This window comes from Canis lupus, chromosome 17 (assembly GCF_011100685.1).
Source record: "Canis lupus familiaris isolate Mischka breed German Shepherd chromosome 17, alternate assembly UU_Cfam_GSD_1.0, whole genome shotgun sequence".
NCBI lineage: Eukaryota > Metazoa > Chordata > Mammalia > Carnivora > Canidae > Canis > Canis lupus.
The window spans coordinates 55058212-55083875 of NC_049238.1; the positions used below are offsets into that span (position 1 = coordinate 55058212).

The 25664-nt window shown below is 40.9% G+C and overlaps 1 protein-coding gene across 4 annotated transcripts in view; it reads right to left on the reverse strand.

Moving 5' to 3' along the window:
* Positions 1-2145: 2145 nt before the first annotated feature.
* Positions 2146-25664, reverse strand: part of VTCN1 (V-set domain containing T cell activation inhibitor 1) — a 55268-nt gene continuing 31749 nt past the window's right edge. For 2 of the 4 annotated variants that reach the window (XM_038561885.1, XM_038561887.1), the window contains 4 exons: positions 15432-15779; positions 11591-11869; positions 6366-6535; positions 2146-3684 (listed from right to left, as the gene is read on the reverse strand). In XM_038561885.1, coding sequence (XP_038417813.1) covers positions 6411-6535; positions 11591-11869; positions 15432-15779 — 752 coding nt within the window. In that variant the 3' untranslated portion in view covers positions 2146-3684; positions 6366-6410. Of the gene's footprint in view, positions 3685-6365; positions 6536-11590; positions 11870-15431; positions 15780-16169; positions 16192-25664 lie in introns of those variants that run through there. The other 2 variants (XM_038561888.1, XM_038561886.1) reach the window with 2 other exon arrangements.

Sequence of the window (25664 nt, forward strand, 5' to 3'; positions counted from 1 at the left end):
AAACTACTGTCTGTATGCTATAGCCCTGTCATGCTTCTGGTCTCACCTACCCTAGGTGTGAGGCCTGGACCCACCACTGGTGTCTTTTATGGCTACCTGAACCAACTCATCAAAGTCATATTAGGTACCATAAGGACCTGGAATTGTATCCATCAAAACCTAAATCGTTCTCCTTAGAATGACACATGAGTAGTTACAAATAACTGTTTGCTTAACTGCAAATATAGAGGGCAAAGAGAAGGGAAATGCTCTCATTCTGCTATGAACTGCTCATAGGCTAGATTAACTGAGCATCGCTTTTGGCTTGTTCTAAAAAAGAGATATAGGACCAAGGCATTCATAATGTTCTTACTTGAAACGTTTAGAGTTTTGGGTAAGGGACCTTATAATTGAAAATGCTAAGGATACGCCTTAGACCAGATGGTTAGATTGGAACTGAAGAGATAATGCTGAAGGTCAAGTTATGACTTTGAGAAGACACAGACATATCATTTTCTGGGGGAGCCGTACCTTTCAGTAGACACAGGGGCTCCTGTAGTGATAAGTGCAGAGCCCCCTTCTAGACTGTAATTACCTGCTCTGTCCCAGCAAACACCATCAGGGAAGAAGGCTTCCTGGGTGTATCTGCTTGACCCCTTTTAAGAGCAGACTTCCAAGGGCTGTCTGCCTGGACCCTCATCTTTATTTTGTCATCATCTTCAAGAGAGTACAAGCATACAGCAGTGAAAACCAATAGATAAAACAGAGTGTGATTTTGTGCTAAATTGCACGTATAGACCAAAGACAAGAGTAAAATCATGTTGTGTAGAACTGCTCAGAAACAGCTTCATGGGGAAAGCATTTTTGCTGAGGGTAGGTAGAATTTAAAGAAAGACAGGAGAGAGCAGGCATAGCTTATGCTCTGTTTTTGTGACAGTTAATTCTCACTCATGGCTTTCATACTGAGACTCCTGGAGATGACTGACATGAAAGAGGCCATAAGACCAAGTCAGAAGGAGCAGGAGCTCAGGCACATAGGAAGATATCTGAATTAGGGCAGCCAGTTGGATGCGTGGAGGCTTCCCCAGCCAGAGAGAGATTGGGAATTACGCTTCCTCAATAGACCTGAAGCATACCACATATGCCATCAAGCGGAAGCTTTATTATGCAATAATGCACCCTGTAAACCCTTTCCCCCAATTAATAATGCACAGCATGAGGTCACTATGCACTATGCATTTAATCTTCAAATGACGGGTATAGTTGGGAGCTGATGCCTCAACTGAAGTTTGATGTGTTCAGTCAAATATGTTAATACTTCTGAAATGTTTTAGCCTTTGGCATCCAAATTTGAGCTTCCCCACATGTTTGTGGTGTGCATCACATTCTGGTTCTTGTGTTCAGCTGATATGATTATGTCTGTTGTCTTAATGAATCTACCATGTGCTCATGGACAAAGCCAAAGAATTAACCTGGGTTGGGAGTGTTTCTTCTCTTACCATTTGCTCTTTCAATTTGGTTCAGCATTGGTCTCTTCTTGCAAAAAGCCGATTGGAACCAGATTGGAAAACCAGATTTTCCAGATTGGAACCAAGCTGAAAATATAGCAGGGAAGAGTTGTTCTGGAAGTCCCTTGAGAATTTGCCCTTTGGCAACTAAATTTATATAGATTTTATCCCTCTTCCAACTATCAGTGCAGTTTTTGGCAAGTCACATACCCTGAGGGCAGACAATTATATATACTTCACCCTGGGCCTCCGGGTCTTCATCTGAAAAGTGAAAGGACTAGGAAAGATGATTTTGAGGTCCTCCACCTCTAAGATTTGAAAAGTTGATAGTTACTGAATAGTAAAAATCAGATTTTTTTGACACTAGAACAATAGGTTTGTCCAGCTTTTTTGTATTCTCCTAAATTTAACTGCCTCAAGCCACTAAGACCTTTCCCAGATGAACATGTTGCAGGCTGGGAAAGTCTATGGAGTTTCCTTAAAAAACTAGGCTCAGCCACTTGGCCCATACTCATAGGCTCCTATTCATTTATCTCTTCATTCAACAAGCATTTATTGAAGGCCTGTTATGTGCTAATTTTTAGAACTTGATCCAAAGTTTAGTCCTTTATCCATCTTCCCTTATGCTCACTTCCTTTGACAAACCAGGCAGACAACAGTATAGGAAATATGTATTTAATCCTCATGAAGGGTCAGAACTCAAAAATTAAGTTTTCTATAACAAAATGGAATACAGACATGGTGGGTCCAAAGGGAGGCAGACATCAACACATGAAAAGTATGGAAAAGGGGGATGTGAACAGAACATTCTTAATCAAAGCTTTATTCCTCAGGGTCTCATTTTGAAGGTTCATTGCCCCTGCTTTCAGAAGTCTCCATGTATTTCAAGGAAGGGACATGTTTTTGCTGCCTTAATTTGAGTGGGACTAGACAGGATCCTGAGACCTGAATTCACAGTGAGAGAGCTTGAGATAAAACGCAGGAAGTTTTCACAGAACCCGATTTGTACTGTAGAACGAATGGAAAGGAACCAGCTGGAGATAACCCCATCAGGAATTCCTGGTTGCCTGAAACTGAGCTCTGGCTCTCTGTGCTGACACAGCAGCCAAAGGAACAGAGGATAGTGTATATTTGTAGGAAGCAAACAGGTTTGGTTGCTCCCCTCTTTTCTAGATCTTTTCTACTCTACATCAGGGTTTCTCTTGTATCAGCACGACTGACATTTGGGGCTGGATAATTCTTTATTGTGGGTGGCTATCCTGCTTTGGATGTTGAGCAGCATCCCTAGGTTCTGTCTATAGCATTAGCACCCTCCCCTCTCCCCCAAGTTGTGACAACTAAAATTGTCTCCAAACATTTCCAGACATGTGTCCTGTATTGGGGGGGAAGGGGTGGGAAAAATCACCCCAGCTAAGTCCCACTGCTCTAGATGCTGTTGAAGGCTGAGGTTATCGCTGTCCATGCAAGACAGAATGCTGAAACCTCAAACCTTGTGATGGCATAATGCCATATACAGTGATGATGAGAGGTCCTTTCCTGGGCCACTTAAGGATGCATGTCATCTGAGGAATAAAATGGCATTTGTTTATTTTAAAAAGAAGATGCTGACATAATTGAGAAAACCAATGTCTCTAAACTACATGTTTTATGTTAAAATTAGGACCTTTTCCATATTTCTTTAGCATTTGTCAGATAGGAGGCAATTCCAAGGCATTTTTGGAAGCATCCTAATGAAAAGTGAATTCTTTGACCCAAACTAAAATTTAGCTACCTCTGAACTATGAAGTGGCAGCTAATTAGCAGCTTCTTACTATATCCACTATAGTTTATGGATTATAAGAAGTGGAGGTATTGCAGTCAAAACTTTCTTGGAACTCAGAGCAACATTATAACAATATAAAGATTTAGAGACAAGGGAGAGGCACTATCTCATCCTGTCACTCCCTGGATGGTGGTGGTGGGGGGTGGCTAAGAGAAGGTCCCTGAGATATGGAGATCCACTTATCTCCATGTGCATTTTACTTAATCCTAACACTTATCCAGTTCAGATGAATTATGTTCCCAGCTTTTAATATATGTCTTTGAAGATAGATTTATCTTGTTTATATTGGAGTCTTCTGTGGGTTGCTTTTGGCTTCTTTTTGCTTCTTGATCTTATTTGTTCACTCCAAACTTCTAGACATGAATTCATTTCCCCCTAGAAATACAAAACTAGGTCATATCTTGTGGTAAAATAGTTCTGCAGATTTCTTGGAACTCTGAAAATAACAGAAATAGGATATCATCATAACCGTTCAGCATTTATTGAGAACCGGTTGTCTCTGCCACCGTATGAGGGTATCTCTTGTTTAGAAATGGGCTTGTTTGGGGATCCCTGGGTGGCGCAGCGGTTTGGCGCCTGCCTTTGGCCCCGGGACGCGATCCTGGAGGCCTGGGATCGAGTCCCACGTCGGGCTCCCGGTGCATGGAGCCTGCTTCTCCCTCTGCCTGTGTCTCTGCCTCTCTGTCTCTCTCTGTGTAACTATCATGAATAAATAAATAAAATCTTTAAAAAAAAAAAAAAGAAATGGGCTTGTTTTCCAGTATTTTGAGGATGTCCTATTGAGACCACATGGTACTATGGGTTGCTGGGGGAAAGGAGATGGCTTGAGTCTCTTCTTAAGGAAGGGGATCATGCTGAGAGCAAACAGGAACTGAGAGATGAACTCTGAGCAGACTCCCAGGTAGAAGTAGAAAGATGACTTCTGCCTGAGTTTCCAACCAAGGAATGTGTGTGACCCAAATATTGTGATTAGCTTTGGTTCGCAACTCTCCCAGGAGCTCCCCAGGTGTAGTCTGAGACGGCACCCCTACACCCCTTACTTGTAGGGCAGGAAGACTCAGAAGAAAGAAGCAGGGCACTCCAGATTGGTTGGCAGTTTCAAGTAGCAAAGGGCATTTACATATGAGGCTTGTCTTGGGCAGCAAGAAGATGAGTGGATCCCCACAGGTCTTAAAATTTTTTATAGGGGCCTTTACTAGGTTCAGTCACGTATACCGTGCAAGGTGTTCTTGACACCACATTATTATCTCAAGGCCATGTCCTTGCAGCAGCCTCTGGGAGTGAGACAGGCAAGTGGGACCCTTGTTCCAAGGACAGGGGTGGAGGTGAGGAGCCTCTGATCACCTGGGTGTAGCCCATGGGTCAACTGATAGTTATGCCTTTTCAATGGCCTTCCCCAACAGTCACTCATGTGTTTCCTAAGTAATGATCTATTTATTTTTAAAAAATGATTTAAGGTTCCAGGGTTCTCTGTAGTTCTAGGGAGAAAGAGGTGGAGAGCTGTAGCTAATCAGGCAACAGTATATAACCTATGCATACTGCATGTGAACATCATCTCTTACTTGTATGTCATGGCTTTTAAACAAGGCTGCAAATTACTGCTCAAAGGGAGTACAAGATGAAGATGAATAAGCTATACTCCCTATAGGTCAGATTATCTAGTTGCAGGATATTAAAAATTCATTTACAGTGTTGTGGGGAATCAAGGAAAGAAGAAAGAGTTCCTTTTCTACCAGTGAAATCCTCAAGAGAGCTTCCTCAGGGAAATTTTCTTCCAGTGACAACCATGGAGGTGGGAATGGGCGGGTTTCTTTACCAAAAGTCCATTTTGTGCACCGCACTGTTGTGTTTGGAGAACAGGAGAAAGAAGGAAAAGCAGATCAACAGATTTGCCTGCCCTGCTTAACAATCTAGGCAAGGAATATATGTGCATTATTCATGCATGCCAAGGGGATGTGGGCCAAAGGGACCATCAGGAAAGTGGGCTATAGAAGCTGGGAAGCACTGGATTGAAATGGGTGAAGGAAGTGTGGATTTGAATTGTCATAGAGTAGAGGAGACTTCCAGAAAGGAGCAGTATGAGAGGGAGCAAGGCCAGAGAGTGCAGCAGGCAGTTGAGAGAAGTAGGAAGCTCAGGAAAAGAAACTATCAGAGAGCTGTGACGTCATGGCTGAGGACTTTAACTTTGACGTGATAGTACCCAGGGAGTCACCTTAGGTTCTGGAGCAAAGGAATGCTGTGATGAGAATAGCATTTGAATAATTTTATTTTGGCATCTTATTTCCTATCACTGGACACAGGGAGAGGAAGGGGCAAGTATAAGGTTTTAGAACTAATCTGGCAGATGAAACAATGAAGGCTGGATTAGGATGAGTCTGAAAGACAGCACAGGGAAATGCTATAGGGCTTGGTAACAAATGGACATGAAGGACAGAAGGGCACAAAAATAGTTCTAAGCTTGTAAGCCTGAGGGCGTGGTGGTGATGCCACCGAATGATGTGGCATTGCTGCCTGGAGCCTCGTGAGCTCAGCTGTATACAAATTCCACACAAGACCAATATTCAGAAAACAGCATCCTACCAATAATTGGATGCTTGAGTGACAGGGAGAAGTCTCAGCAGGAGGGGCTAGTTGGTGAGTCATTTGTCAAACTGCTGGTCAATGGGAGCTTTGTTGAGGTACCTGGAGGAGGTCACTGTGTGAGAGATTATGTGCACAGCATGATGCTTTGTAAAATAGCACTGAAATCCAGAGGAACTATGGGGACTAAACATCTCTTTCTCTTTCTCTTTTCACCTTGTGGATGGATGACTCAATAAATGAAAAGAGGTTTGAATTTACACAAATAGTTGCATCACGTAGTTGTTTTTGCTGTAAGTGTATCCATGAGATCTACGCTCTTTGTTCACCTTTCACAAGACCAGGAGGAATAGTACCCACTGCCCTGGCATTGTCAAGTGTTTCTTTCTGAGGCTGATGCTGGAGGTTGCTTGACTCTTGTTAGGAACACAAGCACACACAGATCCGATCCCCACACCATTCGTGATTCATCTCACCTGTCATACCAATGACTTTGCATGTTTCTGTGTGGCCAGGGCAGCTTATTTTAGCATCAGGTAAGAGGAGAGAGGCAGGAGTACCCAGCTGATGGCAAAGAAAGAAGAGACACCCAGGGAAGCCTTTGAGTTCAGCAGCTGTAGGTGACTCCGCCTTTTAATCTCAGAGTCTGCAAAGGGAGAGAAAAAGGTTCAGGGTCACAGAGGAGAAGCTGGATGTCTTCTTCACATGGCCGGTTTAGCAAAGAAAAGCACCTGAAAAACAGAATTAAGTTGTTTCTAATACAACTTATACCCCAGTTTGGAGGCAATTTTGTACCCTTTTCTCTACTTCTCTGTAACTGGCTTAATATTAGAGCTTTCTCTTTCTTCAGAGAAAGTTCCCTTCTGTTGTCCATTCCAGTGAACACTCAGCCACATGAAAAACGAGACCAATAAAAACATTGTTATTGCTTACCAAATAAAGAATAGGATAAGTGGTCATGGCCAGTGCTTGGTTTCAGACACACTTTTGCCTGTAGGCAGTGACCTTTACAGGTTCTATGTCATTTGCTTCACCACACCACTACAAAGTGATTCAAAAGTATTATTCTCATTTTGAAGAGAAAGGTAGAAGTGAAGAAATGAGATTACTCTTCTTTTATTTTGTTTTCTTCCCGGACAATCCAATCTCGTTTAGTTCATTTCAGCTTTCACACTTACTAGCTGTGTGACTTTAGGCAAGTTATTCAACCTATACGTGCCTCATTTTCTTTGCCTGGAAAATAAGGCTAAAATAATAATGGACTTCACAGAGTTCTTATGAGGATTAATCAGTTAATACATGTAAAGGACTTAGAACAGGACAACAGGACCTGGCATGTAATAAGCACTCGACAAATACCACCTGTAACAACAATAAGAGGGACCCCACTCAAGCCCAATAAGCTGACCATTTCCAAACCCACCATCTTAGTCTGAAGTCTGTCCTGAGTTCCACATCTGGATTTTTAGTTGCTACTATATATGTTTGTTAAAAATTTAATTATTCAGTAATTATATTGAGCACATGCTTTTGGGGCTCAAAGGAGTTTAGTAAGTAATATCCTCTTCCCCAGCTGAGTTCTGAATCAATTAAAGAGTAAGATAGAGTGAGGCAACTGGAAGACCAAAATATCATCTCTATCATTGGTAAGTCTGATAATAGAAGATGAAGCTTTGTCTGTAGGCAGATGGGCTGCAGCCCAGACTGTCCCAGTGATAGGTAGCACCAGATTGGGGCAGGCTTCCTGCTGCAAGGGCTAGGTTCTGTTTCTGAGAAATTGAGGGTTAGCTAGAGAAAAGGAAAAGAAGGAGCTAAACTATTTGTGTCCAGTTTCTCCTAGTAAAGTCACTAATCAAATTAATTCCTCTTCCTCTGGGGAGGAGGAGGAGAAGGATGAAGAAGAAGACTAGAAGGGTTATATTGGTGGGGTCTCTTCTCACAGGGGGAAATATATAGAGTAGGTTGGAAAGTTTTAGGGAGAATACTATCACATGCTGGGTAATGTGCTAAGCATTGGACATCTCTACCTACGTGGACAACAGGCACTTTCAATTCAACATCTCCAAAACCCTCATCTCCATACCGCTTCTCCTACGTTTTAGTCTGTGGTTGATGGTATTCCTAACTTCCTAAGCAACCTGGTAGAAAGATCAGACCCATTTTGATTGCTCTTTTTCTTGTCCTTAGTATTTGTGTCACCAAGATGATTTTTTTCATTAGCTTTTGATTCTTCTCCCTTCTTTTCCATTGCCTCTGCCCCAGTTAAAGCCCTCATAATTTCTCCTCTGAACAACTGACATAGGCTCCTGACTTCATACCTTCCTATTCTATTGAAACCATTCTTCTTCAGAGCCCAACTTGAACTCTGCCTCAACGACTGAGCCACAGTCATAATTAACAACTAGACACCGTATCTACACTGTGATTAGCTGCTCTTACAACATTTATGCTATTCACCTCAGTATTTCATGGGACTTAAAAAATTGCTTTGTACGTATTTGGCGCACAATAGATCCTTATTGATGAATGACGTAAATTAGCAGTATAGTCAGAGAATATGAGATGTAAACTCTGCTGTCTCATCCAATTGTTTAAAAACATGTATGGAGTACTTACTTTGTACATGGCAAGAAGTGATTGTGTTATTTTCTGAATTTTGAGCTATATCCTACTACCATATTGTATTTAGTCCTAGTACTCATACATGGGACACTTATCCTGATGTATTCAATAAGCATAGATGGAAAAAGAATCTGCTCACTGAATAAAAGGTGTGTTCAATTTCTGTAGTTTCTTCAGTTATTGTCCTTTCTTTTAGAAGCCATTATTTATACAGTTTGGAGATATTTATTGAGATCTAAATGAGATACTATCTTTACCACCCATTGTGCTAAATGCCCAATGCTTCATTCCCCCTTTTTCTTCTGGGAAGGCCTTCCCAGGTACTGCCTTATTGGTCTATGTGTGGGCAACTGACCCAAGTTGAGACTTTCTGGGAATGTGGAATAAGACTGTGGGATTAAGGCTCATTCTGGTTCCTCTATTGAATGAGAAAGACTTTGAAAGCTAAGAACTCTCGGGAATCACATTCTGCCCTATAGACTAAAACAAAAGAAAGTAAATTAGAGAGTAACAAGAAAATAGTTGAAAATCCCAATGGAGTTTTAAATTCCTGGTTCCAGTAGTTCCTGAAGCCAAACTGCACTTCCTGTTCTTGGTTCCATGAGATAATCCTAATGTTCTTTTATTAAATTCTCCATTTACTTAGGCTTATTTGAGTTGGTTTTCTGTTAGAGTCAACTAAGAGCATTCTTTTCAGTAGTCACCAATTTGTTCCTTAGGATGGTGGAAGAGCTCTCTTTTTCTCCTATGTATGCTTTTTTGTTGTTGTTGCTTATTTATTGTGGTAAAAAACATAAAATTTACCATCTTTACCATTTTGTAAGCGTACCATTCAGCAGTTTTAAGTGTATTCACATTATTATGAAACAGATTTCCAAAACGTGTTCATCTTGAAAATCTGAAACTCTGTACTCATTAAACAACTCCTTTTGTTTCCCCACTCCCCACAAGCTTCTGGTAACCACCATTCTACTTTCTGTTTCTATGAATTTGACTACTACTTTAGATATCTCATGTAAGTAGAATCATAGACTAATTATTGGATGGGCTTATTTCACTTAGCATAATATCCTGAAAATTTATTCATGTAGCATGTGAAAGAATCTCCTTCCTTTTTAAGGGTAAAGAATATTCATTGTATGTATATACCACTTTTTTTTTTTTTTTAAGAGAGAGGGAGAGTGCAGGTGAATGAGGGGGTCAGGAGAGGCAGAGGAATAAAGGGAGAGAGGGAGAGAGAGAGAAAGAGAGAGGGAGAGAGGGAGAGAGGGAGAAAGAGAAAATCTTAAGCAGGTTCCACACCTAGCACTTAGCCTGACACAGGGCTAGATCTCAGGGCCCCGAGATCATGACCTGAGCCGAAATTGAGGGTTAGACACTTAATCGACTGAGACACCTTGGTGCCCTAATGTGCCACATTTTGTTTGTTCATTCATCTGCTATGGACATTTTGGGTTGCTTCCATCTCCTGTCTATTGTGAATCATGCTGCTATGAACATGGATGTACAAATATCTCTTTGAGAACCTGCTTTCAATTCTTTGGGATATATACACAGAAATGGTATTGTTAGATCATATGGTAATTCTATTTTTAATTTTTTGAGGAATCTCCATACTGCTTTCCATAGCAGTTGCACCATTTTACAATCTCATCAACATGTGTAGTGTTCCAATTTCTTCATATCCTCACCAACACTTGTAGTTTTCCAGTTTTTTAAAATTTCATTTATTTATTCACGAGAGACACACAGAGAGAGAGAGAGAGAGAGAGAGGCAGAGACATAGGCAGAGGGAGAAGCAGGCTCCATGCAGGGAGCCCCACGTGGGACTCGATCCCAGGTCTCCAGGATCAGGCCCTGGGCTGAAGGTGGTGCTAAACCGCTGAGCCACCAGGGCTGCCCTCCAGGTTTGTTTGTTTGTTTTTTTTTTTTCTTTTTAATGTTAGCTATCCTAATGGTTGTGAGGGGATCTGTGATTTTGATTTGCATTTCTCTGATGATTAGTGATATCGAGCGTCTTTTCTTATGTTTGTTGGCCATTTGTTTATTTTCTGGGAGAACTGTCTATTCAAGGCCTTTGTCCATTTTTAAATTGGGTTATTAGATTTTTTTGTTGTTGAGCTGTAGGAATTTTTTATGTATTCTGTATATCAGATATATGATTTGCAAATGCTTTCTCCCATTTCATAGATTGCCTTTTCATATATATAATTTTAAATTAAAAAGTAAGCTGACAAAATTATGATTTATTCAGTTAAATTCAGCAAACATTTATAGGGTGTTTAAATGTGCAAGGTATTCCACCTGGTTCTGGTCTTGATATAAGACAGTGGTTCTTCTGACATACTCCCTCCATGATTGATTTAATTTAATTCATCTGCAGTAAAGATGGTCTTAAAAGTCACAATCCAGTCTGTGTATATTCTTGATACTAGCTCAACCTTAGCTTTTTTATGCACTAAGGTAGGGAAGCTAGGGTGTTGGGCCTCTCTAAGTCCTACCTAGTGTTTTGAGCCTGTGAGGCCAGTTCAACCTAGAGCTCTTCAATTAATCCTGGACCAATATTGGTGGGATCGTGAGCCAGTCCTAGATGGACTGAATAAGACTAAGTCAGAGTTAGACCCTAAGACTTTTAATCTTCAGATCAAAAGTCATCTCAAAGGCAGGCTAGAACCAAATCAGTTTTGGTTGGTGTGGGATGTAGACTATGAGCTGAATATAACAAGTATGTCAGATGATTGTCATTTTCCCCATTGTTTCCCCAAAGCAGTCCTATTGAGTTAGACAGGGCCATAGAATCCTAAATACTTGCTCTCCAGGCAACTACCCCCAGTCAATGAGAAGGCATATAAGATGAAGCCTCATTGTGATTTTTGACCTATATTCCATAAATATTGTTTTGTGTTAGTCTTGTTATGTAATGCAATCCCAAATATAATTGTGGTCAAGATCTCCATGAAGAGGACTCTAGAGCTTTCTATGCCCCAATACATAATGTATCTGTTAAAACAAATTAGATTTTAATTTAGATTCGATTTTCGCCCCAATAAACCCATACCAAAAGCATGGAGAAACTCACCTGTCACTTTGATATCTCCTGTAGCTTTGGCAATGTCGTTCTCAATCATACAGGAGTATGTGTTGTTGATTGTGACATTGTAGAGTACAGACACAACCTTCATGGTCACATTCTCAGAGTTCAGCTCAAAGCTGGTATTGAAGACTTCTGAGAAGTTGGCTCCCTGGTCAGCCTGGGATGCCCAGACTACTGTAGGCTGTGGGAACCATCGAGGAGCCTCACACCGTAGGTTCTCAGAACTGGCATTGTAATCTACATTCACCTCTGGGATGCTGAAGGCTGCAGGGTTGGAGGTCAAAAGGGCAGATGTCAAGATCATACAGATAAAACAATATTGCCTTTGAAGTGCTAGGTCTTAAAAACAGTCATTTCCACCATTGAAATGACTCAGTTGGGACGCCTGGGTGGCTCAGTGGTTTAGCGCCTGCCTTCGGCCCAGGGCGTGATCCTGGAGTTCCAGGATTGAGTTCTGCATTGGGGTCCCTGCATGGAGCCTGCTTCTCCCTCTGCCTGTGTCTCTGCCATTCTCTCTCTCTATGTCTCTCATGAATAAATAAATAAATTCTTAAAAAAAAAAAAAGAAAGAAATGACTCAGTACTTCCCCAGTGGACCCTCTGTGTATGGCCCATTTTATTATAGATACAAATAATGATTTGTGCAACCCTTTGGCCAAAATCACAAACTCCAAAGACCTAAGTTCTAGGTATAAGTGAAGTTCATTCAATAATAGATAACCTGATTAGCTCAATATTGTATACTGTTATCAAATATATCAAATAAAGAAACTACTTTGTACTTAAAAACCTTCCCACAAAGAAAAGTCCAGGCCCATGTGGCTGGAATTGTTATAACAGATAGATTTCTCCAACTAAGAGGAGTGCCAGTTCATCCCTTAAAGGATAAAGTTGATCATAAAATGTTTATTCTTTAAGGAAATTGGGCATTTTCTCAGGCACCTGTGAAGTCTCTTGGATTTTATGTTATTTTTCTGCCTGGAGGATAAAGTTAGGGTGGGGAGGGAGAGGGAGAAAGAAAAAACAAACAGCATTCACCTGTCACCCACAGAAATTCCATACACAGGCCTTGTTTTCACAGGGTTTGGATTTTGGTTGGGTGGAGACTCCAGCCCTGGTATCCAGGAGTAGAGACAGTCATTTGTTTTCTTCTAAGATAATCCTCCTTATTGGGGAGGTAAATGAACTTTAAGACTAAATGAATTTAAGACTAGCTTCCTCTAATATCCAGGCAATGAGATATTTGTGGGAAAATGTTAAGGCCTGAACTTTTGACTATAAAATCCTTACTATGACAAATGGCAAGATCCAATTAATTAATTTATTTAGCACTTTCCTTTGCCTGGGACTGTGCTGGAATGGAGTGAGTGGTGAAAGGAAAGCCTTTGCTTTGCCCTAGCAGAGGAGATGAGACTCATGCAGGCAGGGAATGAGCTCCTAGGAGATGATGTAAGGAATTACCTTTACGTGACAATGAACCACCATTTATTGAGGGTGGGCTCCGTGCCAGGTACTAAATTCCAGACATTATTTCATTTGATCCTCATAGCAGTTCTAGGGATATCTATTATAATCATCATTTTAAAAATAAGCTTTTGGGCAGCCCGGGGGACTCAGCGGTTTAGTGCCTGCCTTCGGCCCAGGGCATGATCCTGGAGACCAGGGATAGAGTCCCATGTCGAGCTCCTTGCAGGGAGCCTGCTTCTCCCTCTGCATGTGTCTGCCTCTCTCTCTCTCTCTGTATGTGTCTCTCATGAATGAATAAATAAATAAATAATAAATAAATAAAATAAAAAATAAGCTTTTAATTTTGGAATAATTTTAGATTTTTTTTTTTTTTTTTTTTTTTTTTTTATGATAGGCACACAGTGAGAGAGAGAGAGGCAGAGACACAGGCAGAGGGAGAAGCAGGCTCCATGCACCGGGAGCCTGACGTGGGATTCGATCCCGGGTCTCCAGGATCGTGCCCTGGGCCAAAGGCAGGCGCTAAACCTCTGCGCCACCCAGGGATCCCAATAATTTTAGATTTATAGAAACGTTGCCAAGATAGAACAGAGAGTTCTTATAAACACCTCACAGCTTTCCCTAATATGAACATCTTAAACAACCATGGTACATTTGTCAAAACTGAGAAACCATCATTGGTATATAATTATTAACTCATCTCCAAACTTTATCTGTATTTTAGCAGTTTTTCCACTAATGTCCTTTATCTGTCCCAGGATCCTGTATTGCATTGAGTTGGCATGTCCTCTTGGGTCCCTCTGATCTGTGAGAGTTTCTCGATCTTTCCGTCCTTTCCATGATCTTGATAGTTTGAGTGGTACAGGTCAGGTATTTTGTAGGGTGCCCCTCTATTGGAATTTATCTGAGGTTTTTCTCATGATTAGATTGATGCTATGGGTTTTGAAGAGGAAGGCATAGGAGAAAAAGTGCCCTTCTCATCATATCACATCAGAATGCATACTGTCAATATGACTTATCACTGATAATGTTAACTTTGATCACCTGGCTGAGGCAGTGCTTGCCAGGGTTCTCTGGAAGCTGGACTTCACTAAGAAAAACACACCCAGAGTGTGATCATGGGGGAGGGAGGAAGTACTAAGCTCCACCTCCTGGAGTAGGGAGATCTGAGTGCATTATTTGGAGTTCATCTGTGAAGACGCTTTGTATCAGCTTGCTTGTATTTATGGAAGTATGGATTCATGTGTATTTTATACCTGCAGTTTTCATTTAATACTATGCAGTTTATTTTGTTGTTCGAATTGTTCTAGCTTTGCCACTGGAAGCTCTTTCAGATGGCTCCAGTGTCCCTTTGATGTGACCCTGCTAGTCCCTGTTTTAAGGTGAAGAAACTGAGTCTTGGTGAGGCTGCTTTGCCAAGGCCCTAGTACTTGCCTAGTTCTGGCTCTAGGTCTGTGCTTTCCATCATAGAAACACACGTTATGAAGTGTCCAAGAAAGGCCTCTGCAGACTGGTGTAGGCCAGGAGGCCTCAGGATACTTTCTGCCTATCTTGCAAAGGCCTTTCTCAAATGCCGAATTCTTCGTGGGGACTCTCCTATCCCTTCCTTCCCGATGCATTTGGGTGAATCTCTCTGAATCCCCAAATCACTCTATATTTCTTTTAAAAGCATTTGATGGACTTGACCAATTATTATTACCTATTATTACCTATCATTACCTATTTTTCTTATCTCTGCCCCAGCCCGCAACTCTATAAGTTGTGTACTGTGAGCTCTGTAAGAAGTGGGACAGTCACCTAGTTTTCTTAATCATCTTTTTATTCCTCTCAATACCTATCTGAGTTCCTTATACATAAATTCACCAAGCTGAGTTAATAAGGAAGGGTGGATTTCACTGGAAGAGGATTAGTAAGTTTATAGAACAATATTGTTTTTGGTTAGTTCCTTTTGAACTTCTCCTAAAATGGGTTCCACTCACATGAGTCCCTGGAGGTACTGATTTCAGACTTGGGCCAGGGTCCACTTAGCATAGAAAAGTCTCAGGCCAGATCAGTTTTCTCTTACTAGCAATAACCAAGGTTACCATAAAAGAGACCACGTTTATTTTGGCAAAATATTTCAGGGAATATACCTGAAAATCCAGAAAAGGCTATACCTGAAAAATCCAGAAGAGAAGACCTAATCTTATAGGGAGCTATTTTTGGAGTTGGTGCAGGTGTTGGATGGCAAGAATGGCTGCTGCCAGAATGGTCTATGTCTTATGGATCAGTCATAACCATAACATATTTCAGCAGCAACCCATGGTCTTTAGCCCCAATTACCTTTGGGTACTCTCTTTCCCTCTTTCCAAAAGTAACTCACCTCCAGTTTTATACTCAAGGTTAGCATTCCCTTTGCCTTTTGAGGTGATGATGTAACATTTATAGGTGCCAGCATCTGTGAGTTGCACATTTTTCAGCCTCAGAGAGGCATTGCCACCTATCACTTGATCAGCAAACACTGCTGTCCGGCCTCTGAACATTTCATCTTGGTCTGACAGGTCGTCTTTGCCTTCTTTGAACTCATGCACCAAGCCCATAACACCTTCCTTCAGCCACTGTATCACGATATCAGAAAGTTTGATGTCAGGCTCAAAAGTGCAGCTCAGGATTCCATCCTCCCCAATGTTTCCAGCGGAGGTGAGAGTGGTGACTGTAATGGAGTGTCTCCCTGTAATTCAGGAAGCAAGGGTCAATGCCAAGGGAAATTTTGGAATGTCGACAACCAAACCCCTCATTACTAAATTCCGAACAGAGACTTCTGTATTATACTGTATTATATTAGAAATATAGAAGAACAGGAGAGGCATTAAAAAAAGAAGAAGAAATAAGGATAGAAAGAACAAGAAGACAGCAGCCTTGATATCTAGAGGAGATCTGCTCTTTGAGAACAAGCAACCCAAGCCTTGAGAGGAAACAAGGGGAGAACACATTGAACTTTGAGTTTGAAGATGAGAATTCAAGTCCTGGCTTTGTCACTTGATAGCTGTATGACCTTGAATAAGTCATGTAACCTCTCTGGGTCTCAAAAAATGGAGGTAATGATATCTGTCTTACCTACCTTAAAGGAAGGGTTCTTGTGTGGATCAAATCAAATGGATGTGAACTTGATTTGCAAACTGTAATTACACACATAAGGTATTGTTATTCTTAGTTAACCAGAAGTGGCACAGAAGTGAAACCTCATGTTAACTAAATGTGGCCAGCAGTTCGGAAGAATGCTAAATTCTAAAGTGGGGTTTCTTGTATTCCATTTGAATGAATGAAGAAACCAAAGCAAAGACGAGATAAGTGACGTGGTTAAGGTTATAGTGCAAGCAATGGTATAATGAAGAATTAATTAAATTGATTTTTGGCTTAAGATAGAAGCCAGCCTCTCCTCTCCAAACATACCAGTAATAGAAATATAAATTATGCCAGCCATGTCCACGGCCTCTCCCTGACTTGCCCAGTGGATGGCCTGAGCAGACTGTGAGGAATTAGCCAACTGTTCTTTCCTCATTGAAGGCTGCTGACTGGGAATGTCTAGAGAGGTGATTTAATTAACTGAATCTTCGTGAGAGGCTCCTCCTGTGATTGGATGTGAAGTGAAGGAGAGGAGGGGTATCTGAGTCCAAGAGGAGAGTGGAACAGTTACAAAGAAGTGTGTGGGAGAGGACATGAGAGAGAAAGATGAAGAGAGTCCTCCATCCCTAGAGCTGTCTTAGATCCTGAGAGTTTTCAAGTCTAGTTTCCACTGAGTAACCTTTAAACAACACTATCTTAAAACAGTCTGCACAAATCTCTCCTTCTTACAACCCCAGAAGTCCAAACTGATGAGTCTTGGGTACTTCTCAACTGTACTTCTTAGCTTCCTTATTGGTATTCCTGCCTCTCATTCTTGCCTCCATCCACTCTATTTTGTAAAATTGCATTAATCCTACAGGTAGACCTTAAAACACAATTTGGACATGTCAGTTTTATAATCACTGATCCTTCATGGTTCCCAAGGGCTGTGGACTAAAGTTCAGACGAACCAGCATGGCCTTCAAAGCTAAATGCTACATGGTATAAATACTGCATGGCACACGGTGATTGCCCCGTAGATATTAGCTCTTCTTGCCACCTTTCCAGTCTCATTTCCTGCTACATCCTTTCATAGTCTCTACTGTTTATGTATATCAAGTGATTTATTCATTTTCTGCCTTCGCTGGAAAAATACGTAAGCAAAGTATACATGATATTTTTCAGATTTCAGAAAGAAACATTATGAACATAAGGATATCCTTAGCATTTCACCTCTTCTTGCCCCTCAGGGATTGGAACTAATTGGCTCCTAGTCCTTTGGAAAGTAGGTGAAGGTAATGGATGAGGGACAGCCCTGGAGAAACTGAGCCAGATGGATTTATATTAGAAAAAACAGAGTTACTGATGGCAGGAAAATTATAGGAGGATGTTATGAGGGCATTAGAGTGTGGGAGAAGAGAGACTTTGGAGCAGCTGCCATGCGTGGTGGTCATTCATGTGGGAGATTTGGGAGAGGAATTACGAAAGAGGAGGATAGTATGAAGTTTTGCTGTATAATATGAATGCAACACATCCCATCCCCTGTCTTGGCATTTTCTTGAACACTACTTTAAAGATTTAATTTGCTTTTCAATTATTTTTACTTGATAGACTAATATCTAAAACATTCCAGGCTAGTACTGGTTATACAATTATACTATGCATCTTCACACCCCCGTTCATCTTGCACCTACAATTTATAGTTTCCTCCTCTCCTTCATCACCGGTTATCCAAATTCTACTTATATTCAAGGCTATTCAGATGGCAGCCCTTGCATGAAACCCTCTTTTGATCTGCCAAGACAAAATTAATATATTCTCTACTCTCCCATAACACTTTCCCTTGCCTTTATTATAGCAGCTGTCTCCTTCTACCTTGTGTGTCGTCTGTGCCCAGAACAAATTTGTAAGCTTTCCAAGGACAGAAACTGTCTTAATGGTTTTTGTAAATCCTATAATGCTATGATGGTTGATTTTATGTGTCAACTTGACTGGGCCATGGGGTGCCCAGACATTTGGTCAAACATTCTGAGGTATCTGTGAGGATGTTTCTGGGTAAGATTAACATTTAATCAGTAGGCCGAGTAAAGTAGATCACCCTCCCTAATATGGGGGGGGGGGCTCATCCAATCAGTGGAAGACCTGAATAGAATAAAAAGCCTAAGAGGGAACTCCTACCACATAACTGCTTTCAGCTGGGACATTAGTCTTATCCTGCCTTTGGACTAGAACTGAAACACACTGTCTTCTTGGATCTTGAGCCTGCCAGTTTTGGGACTGGAACTACACCATTGGCTTTCCTGATTCTCAAGCCTCTGGACTCAGATTGGAACTAAACCATCTGCATCTCAGCTTGCTGATAACAGATCTTGGGATTTCTCGGCCTCCATAATCATGTGAGCCAATTCCTTCTAAATCTCTCTCTCTCTTTCTCTCTCTCATCACACACACACACACACACACACACACACACACACACACACACAATCCTATTGATTCTGTTTCTCTGGATAACCCTGACTAATACAAATTTTGGTACTGAGAAGTGATACCTAAGAAGAGGCTTTGGAACTGGGTAATGGGTAGGGGCTGGAAACGTTTTAAGGTATATGCCAGAAATAGGGACGTTGAGGGAGATTCTGGTGAGGGCTTAGATGGAAACAAGGAACAGGTCATTGGAAACTAGAGGAAAGGCCATCCTGTTACAAAGTGGCAAAGAACTTGGCTGAACTATGTTCTAGTGTTTTGTGGAGGGTTGAATTTACAAGTGATGGAATTCGATATTTAGCTAAGATGCCTAGCAAAGGTTTGAAGGAGTATCTTGGTTACTCCTGACTGCTTATATAAAGTGTGGGAAAGAAGAGAGATGGATTGAAGAAGAGATTGTTAAGTAAAAAAGAACCAGGGAGGCCTGAGTGGCTCAGTTAGGCAGCTGACTCTTGGTTTCCACTCAGGTCATGATCTCAGGGTCCTGGGATTGAGCCCTGTGTCGGGCTCTCTGTTCAGCAGGGAGCAGGGAGTCTGCTTGAGGATTTCTCTCCCTCCCCCCTTTGCTTCCCACCCTTCATGGGTGCCCACATGTTCTCTCTCTCTCTCTCTCTCTAAATAAGTAACTAAATAAGTAAATTAAAAAAAAAAAAAAAGAACCATAACTTGAAGATTTGGAAAATTCTCAACCTATCCAAATTGCAAAAAATGAGAACTCTGTTTGGAAGAGAACACTAAGAGTGTGGCTGCTCAGCCATATGATAAAGAGGAACATAGGTGCTACTCCTAGGCTTAATCAGCCACCTCAGCAGAAGCCAGGAATAGAGGAATACCATCAGCAGCAGTACCAAACGGGAACAGAGAAATTAAAGGGAATAGAAAAAATGAGGCAAAATGATGGAAGGCTGTCAGATTTCTTAGATCCTGCAGGACAGGACAGTAGAGCTATCTAGCCATAAATGTGTGCTATTCTTCCAGAAAAGGGAAGAATAACCCTAAAGGAGGTTGAGAGATCCTTAGGGCTCCTTGAAATGTCCTTGGTTTCAAAGGATGGGGCCATTGCCTCTGTTTCAACAGGCCAGACAGAAGGCCACAGATGGTGCCTTAGAGGTGAGGCCACCTGAAGCCTGGGGAGGACTTTCCAGCCTCCAAAACTGTGAGAAAATAAATTTCTGTTTTTTTTTTTTTTTTTAAGCCACCCGGTCTATAATGTTTTGTTATGGCAGCCTGAGTCAAGTAAGACGAGTGTTTAGTGCCACATTTCTACAAAGAAAAATAGCACTTGTTGAGTGAATGAATAAATGAATGAATGGAAATCATTAGAAACCAAGGCACTGTTTGAGATAATGGTTCTATCCAAAAGGATTGTGGGAGTAAGAAACATTCGGCAGGATTATCACATCTAAATTTTGGAGAAATGGGAGCCAGTGAAAAAGGCGGCAATGAAAATGCAGAGATTCTCAATAAAATCTTGGAGTAAATGTAATTGTGTTAGAACAAGAATAAATCTGATGGTAGTTTATAAAGTGCCATTAAAGTGGAATTGAAAAATTACTTTTCAGAAAACATACATGATTAACACAGTTTATGGGGGGAATGAAATGGTAATGACATATCTTAGTTTGGTAATTTTGCTACCGAATTAATTTTAATGTGTTGGCCCTGAGCCCAAAGGTAGAGAATTTGCTGGAATATCTCTTAGAGAATTTAATGATTGAAAGTAGGCAAGTGTGGAGTACCCCAGGGACCTGCTACAGGCTCTAGCCCATTTAAGGTTGCATTAAAGATGTGACAGATGGAAGGAGTATAATGATTAAATCCTCCCCTCATCAAATCAAAAAGAGGAATAAAAAACTATCTAGAACTTAAAAAACCAGGAGGACCTAGCCATTGCACCCAAAAAGCAATCAATAAACACTTTTTAGGTGAATAAACAATGATCAAAAGTGATTCAATGAAATTTAATTAACAAGCAACACCATATACATATTTCTTCTCAAAAAAAAAAAAAAAAAGAAAGAAATCTGTATTCAAACTCACAAACAAATACTAGCTCAAAAAGCTATGTTCTAGGAAACATAATCTGGCCTGGTAGGATTCTCCAATCTCTTAACCACCAGTGGCTCTTGTGTAATTTGGTGAGCCAAAGGATAAAAGGGCTCTAGGAGGTGGGTTTGAAGCAGTTATCTATTGATAGAGAATTCTGTTAATTGAAACAGTCACAGATTTGTACTTTGAAGTTGGAAGACCCAGCTACTTACTGAAAATGTACTCTCTAGCCCTTGAGGTTTAATCACTATGACAGCTCTGACTTGCATGGGAAAAGAGGCACCATAAAAGAGGAGCAAGCCAAAATCTGAGTGTTTTTTTTTTTTTTTTTTTTCACACAGGGGGAGGACTATTCCATTGCCCAGTGCCATAGGAGCAGAAATTTCTTGGAATGTGAGATTACAGGTAATTCTGTCAAGGCAAGGATTCTTTACAGAAACTATGAATCTGGGATGTCCCAGTACCACTGGATAAAGCCTGGGAAATGAACTATCTTCTGAAATGGCTCAGTAAGGCAAGTGCTATACATTCCAGCAGCACAGAGAGCATCCTAGAGCCTTTCAAACAATGGTCGCTCAGCGTGGGCTGGAACCCAGCTGTCTAGAAGGACACCACAGCACAGGGCGTAAAGGTGGTAACAGGTAGTTTTAAACTGACACCAACTTGAGCACCGCTCTTGCCAGAGAAGAGAAGAGGTTTGGAGATAGCAGTTGTTTCCACGAGAAGAAATTCGGAAGGATGCTGGGCCAGGCTAGATGAAGGAACAATGTGGGAAGCAGCTGGTATTTGAGAATGGATATCAGGCTGTCTGGGTTCAAGTTATAGCTGTGCCACTTCCTGGATATGTGACCTTGGGCAAATCGTTTTTCATCTGTAAAATGAAGATGTTAATGATAGTAGCAGCCCCCTCCGTTTATCCCTGAAAGGACGGATGATGCAAGGTAGGTAAAGAGCTTAACAGTACCCGCCCTGCCCTATGTTAAGTCTTAATGTTATCGATAGCTGTTATGAACTAGAATCCTTTGGAAAGACTGCAGATCAGAGCACCAGGAGGAAAGGAAACACTTTATACTAAGTGCTTCAGGTATAGTGACTTGTTTTAAGCCTGCCAAGAACCATGAGAGGTAAGAATTACCATTATGCCCATTTAATAAATGAGGAGGAAGAGGCTCCATGGGAGTAAATGGCTGCCTACAGCCCCATATCTAGCAAGCAGTGAAGATAGTATCAAACGCAATCTCGTCTGGAACTAAGCCTGTCCTCTTTCTACAATGTCTTGCTGATCTCAGTGGCCAGACTGAGATAGGCAGAGATTGGTATCCCCACCTTATGTAAAAATAAAAGCAATTGAAAACCACAAAATAAAAATAAGAAAGGCCAACAGCCGTTTCTGAGATGACTACAATTAAAACAAAAATCTTGCTCTTTCTCTCAAATATTTTTCAAACAATTTGTTAAGTCTACTGTTTGGGTGCCATAAGCACATGCCTGCTTGGCTTATCCAGTGTCCAAAGATGCAGCAGCATTTATTAGGAGGCAGTGTCCTGTGGCTTCCTGCCCCAGCCTCTCTAACTTCAGAGGAAGCCAGCCCTGGTGTGGCCAGGAAATTGTGCAAGTTTTAGGAAGTGCTATATACATGCATTAATCATAACAAATGATTATTAAGCACCGATGCCATCCATATAAAAAACAATACTAGCCATTTACTATCTCACGTGCCAGGAACTTCACAAACACTTTTCTCATTTAATTCCCACAATGACTCTGACTATTTTACCAGTGAGGAAACTATTTTTGGGAAGTTATGTCCCAAAGGACATACAGTTAGTGTCAGGCCTGAGATTAGAATGTCTCTGTCTGATTCCTAAACTCTTCCATTACACAGAGCTTTCTGAAGTCATCCAGGGAGGGAGTGATAGCACAGGACTGGGCTAAATAGGGTCAGGGGCCTTTCTACCTATCTCCCTCCTCCTCAAAGGGTGTCATCCACAAAGGCTGTCCTATGCCCAGGGGTTAATGGGTGCCTCTCCACCTCTGTTCCAAACAGTCTACCTCAAACGCATTTTATGTTTTGTAGTGTCCATATTTGGTACGTATAAGGAGTAGGATGGCTATGAGGAGGTGGCATAAATGGCCCAAGGAGAGTTTCAAAGAAATATAATTTTTTTCTGTACTTAGAAATATCTCTGTCTTTAAAAGCTATAGTCTCAGGAATAATGCCTTCAAGGCAAATCAGAAAACAACCTTCTCTGCCACAACTCTGTAGGAATGTTATTATTGGCACAGGTTGGCAGGGAGGAGTGTGGGTTCTGAAGCAAATTAGCAGGGCTTGAAACAACTGTCCCACCTGTTAGCTGTGTGCAACCTTGGGTGAGTACTTATCAGGATGTAGTAATAATACTTATCTCTTATTTCTTGTGAATAGTAAATCAGATAATTATGTAGAGTTATTTAGTACAGTGAGGTGCACATAGGAAGGATTCAAAAGATATCATCATCACCTTCGTAATGCCATTTCCTTAATTTCACTACCTTGTGTACTAAGCCAGCTAACATTTTTTGAATTTATATGAAGTGTGATAATATGATGCTCTCAGGTAAGGGTTATATAGTCTTTTTAATAAAAGCAATTGAGAAAAATCCAACTAGAGTGTTGAATTAATAGCTCATTTTATCCAAACAGCCCAATTTATCCATAATCAGCTTTTACCCCGTGAAATAGGAAGGAGGCAGAAAACCTCTTCATTGGTAGTAGGGTTTTAATATTATTGGTGGAATATTGCTGAGTAGCAAGTCTACTGAGTAGACTTGTTTTTATTTATGTATTTGCCTCTCCAAGCATCCATTCACTTGTCCATTCAAAAAGCACTTAGGGAGTACCCTCTGAACATCCTCTTCTGGGAGCTGAGTTACATACTCAAGGTCCCTATAGTTACGTAACAGGAAAAAGTATGAGTGGCAAAATGTTGACTTTTTTTCCTTAAGATTTTATTTATTTGTCCATGAGAGACACAGGGAGAAGCAGGCTCCATGCAGGGAGCCTGATGTGGGACTTGATCCCGGGACGCCAGGATCACGCCCTGAGCTGAAGGCAGACGCTTAACCACAGAGCCGCCCAGGCCTCCCAAAACATTGACTTTCATGGAGAAGCTGGGACAATGTGAAAAGTCTTGCTAGGGTAGTCAAAGCCACCGACAAGCAAAAGATACTTTTGGGCTCTGATGCCAAGCCATTTAGCCCTAAGCCCAAAAAAGGTCAGTTATTAAGATTCAGAGTGAAAGACAAACACTAGGCTTTTTTTTTTCTTAAGATTTTTATGTATTTACTCATGAGAGACAGAGAGAGAGAGAGAGAGAGGCAGAGACACGGGCAGAGGGAGAAGCGGGCTCCATGCAGGGAGCCCAATGCGAGACTTGATTCCAGGACCCCAGGATCACGCCCCGGGCCAAAGGCGGGCGCTAAACTGCTGAGCCACCCAGGAATCCCAAACTCTAGGCTTTTAATTCAAAGTGATATATAAGATCCAGAATAGGGTAAATTATAACTAAAGAAAAGTTAGAACCAAACGAGGAAGGCACCAAAATGTATGCATTGATATCTTTAAAAGTTAGCCCTAAATATTTGCTTTATCAGTCAATATTTTATTTCCACAAACATATATACACATATTTTATAAAATATATTTGTAATATATCTGTATATATATGAGTGTATTCAAGTATAGCATCTATACATAAAAATATACACATCATAACTATGCAGTTTGAAGAATTATCACAATTTCATTCCATGTAACTACAACCTACACCAAGAACTAGAACTTTACTATCCCCCAAAGTCCCCTCATGTTCCTCCTAATGGTTACCTCCTCCTTCTTCCCCTGCCTTTCTAATAGCACAGATTCATTTAGCTGTTTTTGAACTATACATACATGGAATTCTCCAGAATGTACTGCTTAGTGTCTGGCTCTGTCAATCAACATTATGTTTCTCATATGAACATGTACTCAGTCTCCTCTGTCATTGGGAAATAGGAACAACAAGATTCAACCATATTGAGTGTTGGTGAGGACATGGAGCACTGGATCGTTCATACACTTCTGGTGAAGAGTAAATTAGTCATTTTGGAAAACTGAATGACAGTATCTACTAAAAGCTATTTATTGGCTTTCTTGGACATACTCTTTTACAAAGTGCTTATTTTAAGATTTTAGAAGAAAGGGTTAAAAGACAGCAAAACAAAGCAGAAAGACATCGGTAAAGATAAAAGCCAAAATTAGTAGGAAAACAATCAGAGAAAGTAAAAATCAAACGTAAACCTGGTTCTTTCAAAGCTACTGTTGACCTCATAAACCTCATAAACCTTTAAGATGAGACACACACACACACACACACACACACACACACACACAAAATGCCCAAGATTAGGAATAAAGAGATAACGTAAAAAAGAAAATGAATTAGAAAGGGATATTAGAATGAAACAGGCTAGTACATTCAGAAACAGATCCATACACATTTAGATACCTGATTTATGACAAAAATGGCACTTGGTGAGAAGTGGGAGAGGGACAGTATTTTTAACAAATGGTGCTTGGTCAACTAGAGAGCCATATGGAACATGTGAATCTTGACCACTATCTTGCACAATACGCAAAATGAATTCTGGATGCTTAATATAAGATATAAATGTGAACGGTAAAACAGGGAAGATTCTATAAGATAACCTGGAAAAAACCTTCATAACCTTGTGATAGGCAAATGCTTCTTAGCCAAACAGATTATGAGAAGATCCAGTATAAAGGAAAAGATGGATAAAGTGGACGAGGTTAAAATTATGAGCTTTTGCTCATTGAAAGACATCACTGAGAGAGTGAAAAAGGGTGCCTGGGTGGCTCAGTCAGTTAAGTGTATGCCCCTGGCTCAAGTCATAATCCTGGGGTCCTGAGATCGAGCCCTGCATTGGGCTCTCTGTT